General features: G+C 33.6%; 1 protein-coding gene across 1 annotated transcript; it reads right to left on the bottom strand.

Annotated features, from left to right (window-relative positions):
• Positions 1 to 559: 559 nt before the first annotated feature.
• Positions 560 to 1,915, bottom strand: LOC118205082 (protein FAM200C-like). Its single transcript, XM_085827398.1, has one exon. The coding sequence runs from the start codon at positions 1,913 to 1,915 to the stop codon at positions 560 to 562; it is 1,356 nt and encodes a 451-aa protein (XP_085683524.1).
• Between the last annotated feature and the right edge of the window lie 8,375 nt (positions 1,916 to 10,290).

The following is a 10,290-nucleotide window of genomic DNA, read 5'->3' as shown; positions in this document are numbered from 1 at the left end:
TTCATTTTACATCCCCCTAGATCAGTGTTTCTCAAACTTATTTCTTCTACCGCCCCCTTTAAAAATCAATTATTTTTCATTGCCCCCCATTTTTTATACACTCCTAAAACTTAAAAACCACAATTTCATTACTTTAATTAATTTAGTTATAGTGTGCTTTATTATTCGGTTCTGGTGTTTAAACTTACATTCTAAACTAGAAATTTTTACCAGTGAGAACAATTAAAACGAAACTTTATAATATTAATAATATATTTTAATCAAATTAAAAGAAACAATATAGATAGGTAATCAATTTTAGTTTTTAAACTAATCTAATGGGATGGATGAATTTGATGATTTTTAACAAGTTTGTTGATATGAGTTTCGATTTTACTCAAAAACAGTCGTAAGTCGCCACGTTTGGTAATTTGCAATGATTTCTCTTTTTAGTAAGCAGCGATGTCACATTGCTAAATCCAAGTTCACACAAATATGACGATTGGAATGATATCAAAAATTGTTGAACGATCGACCACAATCCAGGGTACAACTGCAGAATTGACTTTTGTAGCCAAAATTAATAGTAGCCATTTTTAAATTTGCTTTTTATTTGTTCGTTCGCTGTCAGTTTTATAAGTTCTTCTTCCAGCTGGGGTGATATTGCTGTGTTGACTTTTGAAAAAGGATCTAACACCCAGTCTGGTATTTCCAATTTCAAAATGTCCTGGAATCTTTTAATGAAATCACTGTGAAGATTTTCCAAATGTTGGCAGTAGACGAGCAAGTCGTCGTTGTTGCAGGATACTGATAAATTGTGAAAAGTATGGAATTCACGTCTGCCGATATTCTTCTTGTGTAAGAGCAGCTTGGCTACGAAAGCAGCAATGATATTTTTTATTTTTATTAAGTTCAAGTCATCGCCTTGAAGTTGGAGATTCATATCATTAAACAATGTATAAAGGTCTGTCAGGTATGTGATATCATTCTTTGATGTGATGAGGTTTTCGCGTAATGCTGTGTCTTTGTTTTCCAAGAACTCTATGACAGAATCAAACAGATTGTAAAAACGAGTCAGACAGTATCCTTTTGATAGCCAACGCACTTCTGTGTGAAAGATCAATCTGTTGAAATCTTCATCATTAGCAACACAAAGCTGATTAAATAATCTGTCATTTAAAGAGTCGTTTCGGATTTTATTGACTGCTCTGATGACATGTTGCAATGATTGAAACAGTCGTTCACTTAAATTTCTAGCAACTAAATGCTGTCGATGTATAACGCAATGTACAGCAATCACATCAGGAATTTTGTTTTTTAAGTACGACATGAAGCCTTTTTGAAACCCTGTCATAGCTGGAGCACCATCTGTAGCAGCTGATATAATATTCTTCAAGGGAATTCCTTTTTCATCACAACACTTTTCCAGTGTTTCAAATATGGTTTCTCCTTTTGTGTCTGTCTCTAAATTTCTAGCAAATAAAAGTTCTTGACATATTTTTTCATCTTTAATGAACCTCACGTAAGACAACAAAAATGCTTCATTAGTTGGTAAAGTGGACTCATCCAACTGAATTGAAAATTGACTGGTCTTCAGATGATTGCACAATGACTCTTCAATGCTTTCAGCCATTTCATCAATTGGTCTTTGCACAGAATTATTGCTCAAAGGAATTTTTCGAATTATATCTGCCGCCGGTTTATGGAGCACAGTAGTTATAACTTCTTTTATCGCTGGCAAAATTAACGTTTCACCAATGGTGTGTGGTTTACCTGTTTGAGCAATTAACAGAGAGATATTGTATGAAGCTCGAAGTCCATTATCATCTTGCTTAGCAGCCATCGAAAAAAGTTTTGATACACTTGGCTGAGCATTATGCTTCTTTTCCTGATCTTGAAAATAGGTTACATTTTTGTCCTTCTTATCTGGATGCATTTTATTTAAATGATCTTGGAGGCTTCATCGCTTTGTTTGAAAATGTTTTTGAACAAAGAAGGCACAAAGGCAAAGATGGGTTTGTCGAATTTTCTATGAATCCATATTTAATATATTCTGCACTGTATTGCCGTTTCTTCTTTTTTGCTTGCGACATGGCTTCTTTTTTTTTTTCAAAAATATGTAAATAAAGTGTTGAATTTAAATACTCGTTTAAAGACAGCACGCGAAACCACTAATGAAAATATAAGAAAAATTGCGAGCTTTTATATAGGATTTAAATTAGCAAGCACCGACAAGAATAAGACAAACACGCACAAACTCGTTTATCTCGTTCGACGCTCAATCGTACTGAGCAAGTTAAAACAAGTATCGATGAACCAGCCGATTGCTACCATGCACAGTCCCTTTTCGTATTGCAAAACCGCAATACGAATCGACGATTCTATTCTGAAAAGGGGCGATACGCTGAGATGGACTTTTTCCTCAGACTGGTTTTTCAGAAGCACGCATGTTAAGTAAACATTTCTCTTTTGTCTCAATCCTATTTTGATGAACTCCAAGCTGACCTGACGCATGCGTAAAAGCGCTGAAGGTTTCTCCAAACGAAAACGGACAGTACGTCTACGGAGCACCAGCTCCCGCAGTTAGTCTTTTCCCCCGGAATGTTTGCCACATTTGGCAATTCATGCATTTACACAGCTGTATGCTTTTCATCATTTTACAACGTACATGCATACGGCGTGCGGGCTATTCTACCAAATCTATAATAAGTATTTTAAGTTTCTATACCATCATACAGGGTAGAAATATAAACTAAGTATTCGTTATTGTGTAATAGGTAGGTTTTAATTCTAGTGAAATTTAAAATATAAAGTAAATCAAATTACAAATCTACCATCGCCCCCTAACCCACGTCAACGCCCCTCATTGTTTTCTGGGCCCCTTAATGCCCCCCTCTAGGTCTCAAACACCCACAAGGGGGCGTTATCGCCCACTTTGGGAAAGACTGCCCTAGATGAAACTGAACCTGTGTAGCATTTCAAAACAAAGTGTTTATTACCAAAGGTTTATGGCAGCGGTGGCAAGATCAAGATGGGACTCGAAACAAAATGTTTGATGGAAAATTGAAATATGGCCTTTTGTTTATTCAGAAAATGCAAAAAGAAACTAAAAAGAATTGTGCAGACTGTGGCAAAAGTTATTAAAAAAAAAAAAAGAAAGAAAATGTTTTGCAGGCTATATGTGAAAAATTTCCAAGTAGTGAGAAATTGAGTCTTATATGCATACAACAGTGCAATACCAAGCCTCATCTGGCAATGGATGAACCCACTATCATAGAAGAATGTTTAAAAGATGATGGAATTTGCAACTACAATGTCAACCTTCAAATAGTCTGATCTCGGGTTTTTTAACTCAATATTGTCACTGCAACATCAGATGCCCACAAAGAATATTGTCAACTTGCTTGATGCTGTTGAAGTCGGTTTTCAAATGAAGTAGAAAAGCTTGACAGTGTATTTTTAACATTACAAACATGTATGGAAAACGATGTCAGGCATAGGCAACTCTTGCAAAATAACCCATCTCAATAAGGAAAAACTTTATCAAAATCTTCTGTAAAACTTGGCATGTAATCCTGAAGCTATATTACATGCTAAAAAATAAATAAATAAAAAATCCTTAAATATCAATCAAAATTGTTTTATTTGCAATTAAAATTTTCACAACTTTGTATTATCATTTTTTAGTTTCCTCAAATGTAGCACTCATTTTGAGACAATATTTACAGGATTTGCACACACTCTTAAGCCACATCCCATTTTGTAAAGACTGTACCACCAGTATACCAGAAAGATAATTTTCTTATGAATTCCATTGGTTAGAAGATAGTTTATATGATTACTGGTGGAAGAGTCCTTGCAAAATGGCACATGCTTGAGAGTGTGTGAACCCTAGATTTGAAATTAATTAAAATCTTCTTCTACAAAAACCCTTGCTTTTCTGTATCTAAATACAGCCGATGAACCATTTCAATGTATTTAAATTATAATTATAATAGTTCATCTAAAAATTCTGGCTCTTCCCCAAAGCAAGGGAAAAAATTCCATTTAGAAACATTAGAATAATCTTAAATAAAGAGAATTCTATCCTTTTAAAGAATTGAAAACAAAAGTGAAAAAACAAACTACTTCAGTGAAAAATTTTTTAATTTAAATGTTAACTTTTAAACAGAAAATCCAATGAATTAAGATGTAGTTGAAAATCCTATTTAGAACATACAAAACGAAATTATGAACTCCCTACACTCTCTAGTGTAAATTTGAGAGGTGATACAGAATGATATGTACATTTTTGCCATCTTGGTTTCATTGGCGAAACTAAAAAACTTTGGCAAGAAATTAATCGCTCAAAAGGTTAAAATCTTGTATGTAAATGTAATTTTGAAACCAAAAATGTTAAATATTTTAAGGAAAATTTAAACTTATTGTTTAGTCAAAGAAGAAAAATGTATAAAAAAATTTTTTAATTTAATTCTTTTGAAACAAAAAGGGGAAAAAATACTATTTAGTGTAAAACCTAATTAAATTTTAAAATCAATTAATCCTTTAAAAGTTGTCCAAAAAGTGATCAAACAGTTTTTTATTATGTTTGGTAGATATGAGCAAAATATCTATAAAATTGAATTTTAGTAATTAAATTTTATACATTAAGTTACAGAAAGAGTGGGAAAAGTAATTATGTTAGAAAAGTAAAAAGTCATCACGTCGTGGACTTCTTATGACAACTTTGAAAATATATAAGGCCATGTAAGTAAGAGAATAGTAATCAAGCGTTTAAATAAAAAATACAAATAAAAAAACCTATATACCCCTTAAAACATCCTTCTCTTTTGTAGCTTTCAGATAAAAAATTCATACTTTTTAAAAGTATTATTGGGTGTAGACTACTCCTGATTTCTTTAACATGCTATTAATAAATTTTAAAGGATTTTTTTTTTTTTTTTTTTTTTTTTTTTTTTTTTTTTTAAATATTGATGACAATTAGATTTTTTTTTTTTTTTCCCCGTTTCTATTTCAGTGTATACTTTCTTAATTCTACTAATTTGATTAAAAATAGTATTTGCAATACTTTTTCTAGATATGTTAGAATTCCAATTAATAAATTTATTAGCAGAAAAATCAAAATCTTTTATCAAAAAGTTTAATTTGAGTTTAGGAATACTTAGATCAAGATAAACTATTTCTGTTTGGTTTTTATTGGTTTTATTTAGGTTTAGAGAACTTGGGTAGATGTTACTGTTTTTGATGAGATCAAGATTGGTGAAGGTAATAATGTCATCAATGTATTTATAAATGTGTTCAGATTTACTGAAATCGTCATCAGAAAGGCTTTTAAGAAATTTAAATTTTTTAGAAAATAGAAATAAGTTACAAATATGAGTGGAATATGAACTTCCCATTGGAATTCTTTGTGTTTGCCGGTTAGCTTTATCAATTTTAGTTATGGTAAATTGCTTTTTTAATTGTGAAAACTTTAGAAGTAAATTTTTCCTGTTTTTAATTCCTTTAAATCCTTGAATTATCTCAATTTTCTTTTTGCTTTGAGTAATAATTTCATTTTTTCGTTCTTTAAATAAATGCAAAGGCAAACTAAGTTGAGAACTAACTTTCAAGATGAAATTATCAATATCAGTAGAAATACTTTCAATGCGATGTAATTTATTAATGAATTTAATAGGTCTAAACTTTGTTCCCCTTTTTCAAAAGCATTCTAATCTCTTGATCTTGAATAATGTCCAGATTTCCTGTTATAATATGCTTGTGCTTTTCGTCAACAAATGGCAGAAATTTTTCATCATCACATAATCATGGTACTGCTAAATCTTCTTCATTATGGTTAGTAATAAAACTACTTAGTTTTTTTGTTGTACTGGAAGCAAACCGAAACGGTGGAATATACACACATATAATCAAAGGAAAATAATTAAATCATGAAAGAAAACTGCTCTCCCACAGGAAACATTGAATTCAAAATCAAAACAAAAAATAAATAAAACACAATAAATTGGTACAAAATATATATAATTGTTGAAAATTCCTTAGTCTTTTTCCAGGGGCAGCAAAGCCCGTTTGGATGTATTTAGTTATTTATTTTAACACTAGAAGCGCCGTTGGGGTCATTTTGACCTTTTTTTCCAATTTTACGCGTTTTTTTTTTTTTTTTTTTTTTTTTTTTTTTTTAACATACAGCTGAGCTTCGAAGCTGATATTTTTTTACTTTTTCTAAAATGTTTCCAAGTATACTATGCCAATTTTTCATATTTCTACGTTAATTATTTAAACAAATAATCGCAGATATACCTAAAACAGCCAACTGGGGTCATTTTGACCCTCATAAGAAAAACGACACTAGGAGCACTAGGCCATTCAAAACTTTGTGCAGATGATTTGTGGAACAAGAATTGAGGACCACCTGTGTTCAAAGAAACAATGTCATGCAATCCGTTCCGTGAAATAATGCGGTATCTCAGATTCGATGTCTGAAGCACCAGAGCTGATCGTCTCGCCACTAACAAATTTGCTCTCGCTTCTGTAACCTGGTACAAGCTAATGGAAAACTGTTATTTGTGCTATAATCCTGGACCAGAAATAACCGTTGATGAACAATTGTTGCCTTGTAAATCAAGATGTAGATTTATTCAGTATATGGCGAATAAACCGGACAAGTTTGGCATCAAATTCTGGCTAGCAACTGATGTAAAATCCAAATATGTTTTGAATGGTTATCCTTATCTGGGCAAGGATGAAAAACGACCAACTAATTTACAACTTGGGAAAAGTGTAGTTCTCAAATTACTGCAACCACATCTAAACTCCGGACTCAATGTCACAGCTGACAATTTTTTTACTTCTGTGAAACTTGCAGATGAACTTTCTGCGAAATAAACCACAATTGTGGGGACGATGCTTCTGAATAAGCGAGAATTACCCCCATTGCTCGTGACACTTCTTCGGCACGATATTCATCTTTTGCACTCAAAAATGGAGACAAAACACTCACAATATATAGGAGCAAGAGCAGAAAGAATGTCGTGATTCTGAGCACGATGCACAGTAATGTGTTTGTTGACGACAGCATAAAGAAAAAACCGAACACTGTCACTTACGACAACAGTACAAAATGTGGCATTGATGTCGCAGATCAGATGCTGAGGAAATAGAGTACAAGTAGTGGAAGTCGCAGGTGGCTTGTACATGTTTTTTACAACGTCCTTGACATTGCTGAACTCAATGCTTGGATTATATTCAAAGAATCCTTGGGCACCTCAATTTCCCGTCGAGAATTTATTCTTGCACTCATGGAAGAACTACGAGTTGGTGCACTACGCAACAGATGCCCCCCAATTGCTCAAATACATACACTTAAAGGAAAGAAATGTGCATTTTAAAGTTCCAAGGGACAAAACAAGACTGTTGTCAGCTGTGAGGGATGCCAGAAACGAATTTGTGGTAAATGTGTTGCTGTCACTGTCAAGCGTTCATATTGTATCACCTGCGGTAATGTATAACAAAGTTTGGAAAACATTGCGTGTTTATTCCCAATTTATGTTTTTTTGTAATTTTTTGCATATGTTCTATTTTCGTCTTTTTGCATTTGTATCTTTTGTTTGTTTTTCAAAGATTTTGTTTTTGTTTCTGTAATCTTACATTGAAAGATATGTGATAATTTGCGCTAATTGCACGAAAAAAAAATTCTAAAGTATAAAAAATAAAATAAAAACCTCTAAAAACTCTTTTATGTGGTCATTTCAATCATTTACTGTGTTTCTACTTACATTTCTTATGAGGGTCAAATTGACCCCCAATGGCGGTTTTCGGTTAGTCTGAAATTCGGCTGTTCTAGTGTTAAAGTTAGTTTTCTGTTTATGATTATTATCTTAGGAACCGAAATGTAAAACTATTGAAAACTGAAGTTAGGAAATGTTAATACATGAGAGGACTGTGTTAAAACTATTAAAGATTTGTAATAAACTTAAGTTTAAAATTTGTAATGGTTTGCATTAAAATCATACATTTAAAAAAGAACAATACATACATAAAAGAGCAAGGAAGTTAGTGCTGATTTCCTGGAAGAGAATTGACTTATCAAGGAAAATTAACCTTTTCCCCCCAAATCTGCAGTAATTTAGGTATGATCATGTTTTGTCTCCTTTATATGTTTGAATGCATTATTTTAATCATGAAAAATTTAATTTATTAAAATTTGTATTTAAATGAATTATTAATCATTTGGAAATATATATATATGTAAGATGTAAGAAAATACGATAACTGCTTTAAAAATAATTGGCAACCTCAAAATTTAGATTTTATACTCTTCCCCTAAATTTATCTGCTCCCCCAAATTCGAGATCTTTCCAAATTACATAACACTGCTTGAAAAAGATAACTAAATCTAAACCAATCACGCCTTCGATTCACGTATGCACCTACGCAGTATAAATACGGCTTCGCGAGGAACTACGTTCCTTTTTTCCTAGCTTCCTCTATGCCAACGTCTCCCCACTGCTTATGCTTTCCTTCTTATGTCGTACATTTTGATAAAGATGGTGATTCTTCAATTCAGTTTTGTCTACATCTTATTCATGCCGTTTCCACTCAGCCATGTCTATAGCCAGAAGTACCGGATTCCTACTACGCATTACAATATTACATATATATATATATATAAGCATAATAATAGGCTAAAAATTAAAAACAAAGTTTTTAAATCCGTTCTGCGCTATAACATTTTTCACAAAGAAATTTTCTGCTACGTAATGCACAAAACGTCAGGAAACCGATTTCCCATAGGAAAGTGTGTCTGCAAAAATGTGCATGAACAAAATGGACAAGTAAAGTTAACACAAAGAAACAGTACAGTTAAGTGGTAACGAATGTGACATTTATTCAAACAAGTTAAAGTACAGGTTCACAATAGTTGCTCAAAATTGCGACTATTTACACAAACACAGGATTCACAGCGCTATTGCATTGACCGCCAAACATTTTCAGAAATGCCTAGCATATCACGGACAATTCCTGCGACAATTCTTATCACGGGCAATTCGTGCTACAAGGTCCATTTCACTGTCAACAGGGATCTCGTACACATGATCTTTCATGGCCCCCACAAAAAGAAATGCATGGGCAATGAATCAGGTGATCTGGATGGCAAAACGATCAATCTACCTCTGCCGATTAATCTAGCTCCGAATGTTTCGTCCAGGTAATCATGCACAACAGTTGTGCTATAGGCTGGAACCCCGTCATATTGATACCACATATCTCGGTGGATAGGCGCGGAAATAGTGCCCAGAAAAGTCGGTAACACTGTCTCGAGGAGGATTAGGTATTTTCGGCCGTCCAATCGGGGCGGTAGCAAGTAAGGTTCCAACAAACAGTCACCAATGATTCCAGCTCACACATTTATCGCAAAATGATTTACACAGCGTGACTTCTCTTACCATGCGGTTTATCTTAAGTTCACACATGTAAATTGTGTGTGTTGAACGCACCTTCATGAGTGAATGAAGTTTCATCTGTAAAAAAGGATAGAAGGTGGAAAAATTGGGGTCCACGACACCTTACTGCATTAACCATTGTGCAAATTCCACACTCTTCGTATAATCGTTAGGATGCAGTAACTGTACCCTTTGCAGATGGTAAGGATGCACATGTTCCTCGTACAGTATTCGCATCCGCCACATTGCTGACTGAGAGACCCCAAGCAGCTAAGCAATAGTTTGTATACTGGTATTTGGATTATCTTCGATGGACTGTAGAGCTTGTTCTGCAACGTTGACTGTCTGCTTCAGTTGTCTTCTTTTTGCTGTACAACGAGCTACGTTCGCACAGATTGCAATGAACGCGTGCAAACATTTGATGCTGTTGTATTCTTCTGTTGGAGTATCGGTCTTCGTAAACTTGCTTAGCTCGGCGGCTGCTTTCCCCAGCTGCCCCATATGCGAGATGCATGCGTAAAATTATTCATCCTAGTATGTCAGCTCGTACACTGATGACAGCGGGAGCGGTTGGGTGAGCTGTATACTGGTTAAGTATACACAGCGCCCTCGCGTACGTACTTTCCTATGTGAAATCAGTATCCTGACGTCTTATCTACCTCTCCACGAGTGAATCACCCTGTATATGTATAATATGTTACATAATATATAAAATTATAATCTTAATGTATGAACGTAATTCCACGAAGCGATCAAAAAACAACATATTTACAAAATGACTATAACTGATGAGTAATTTATATATAATACTATTTTTTAAACGTGAAACTTGACCAGAAAACACATATAAAAACCATAATTTTTTTTC

The sequence above is a fragment of the Stegodyphus dumicola genome, chromosome 12 (assembly GCF_044657685.1).
Source record: "Stegodyphus dumicola isolate Sdum_Otavi_A_Nest chromosome 12, ASM4465768v1".
NCBI classification, from domain to species: domain Eukaryota; kingdom Metazoa; phylum Arthropoda; class Arachnida; order Araneae; family Eresidae; genus Stegodyphus; species Stegodyphus dumicola.
The sequence above is the reverse complement of the archived record's forward strand: the minus strand, read 5'-3'. Positions and strand labels throughout refer to the sequence as shown.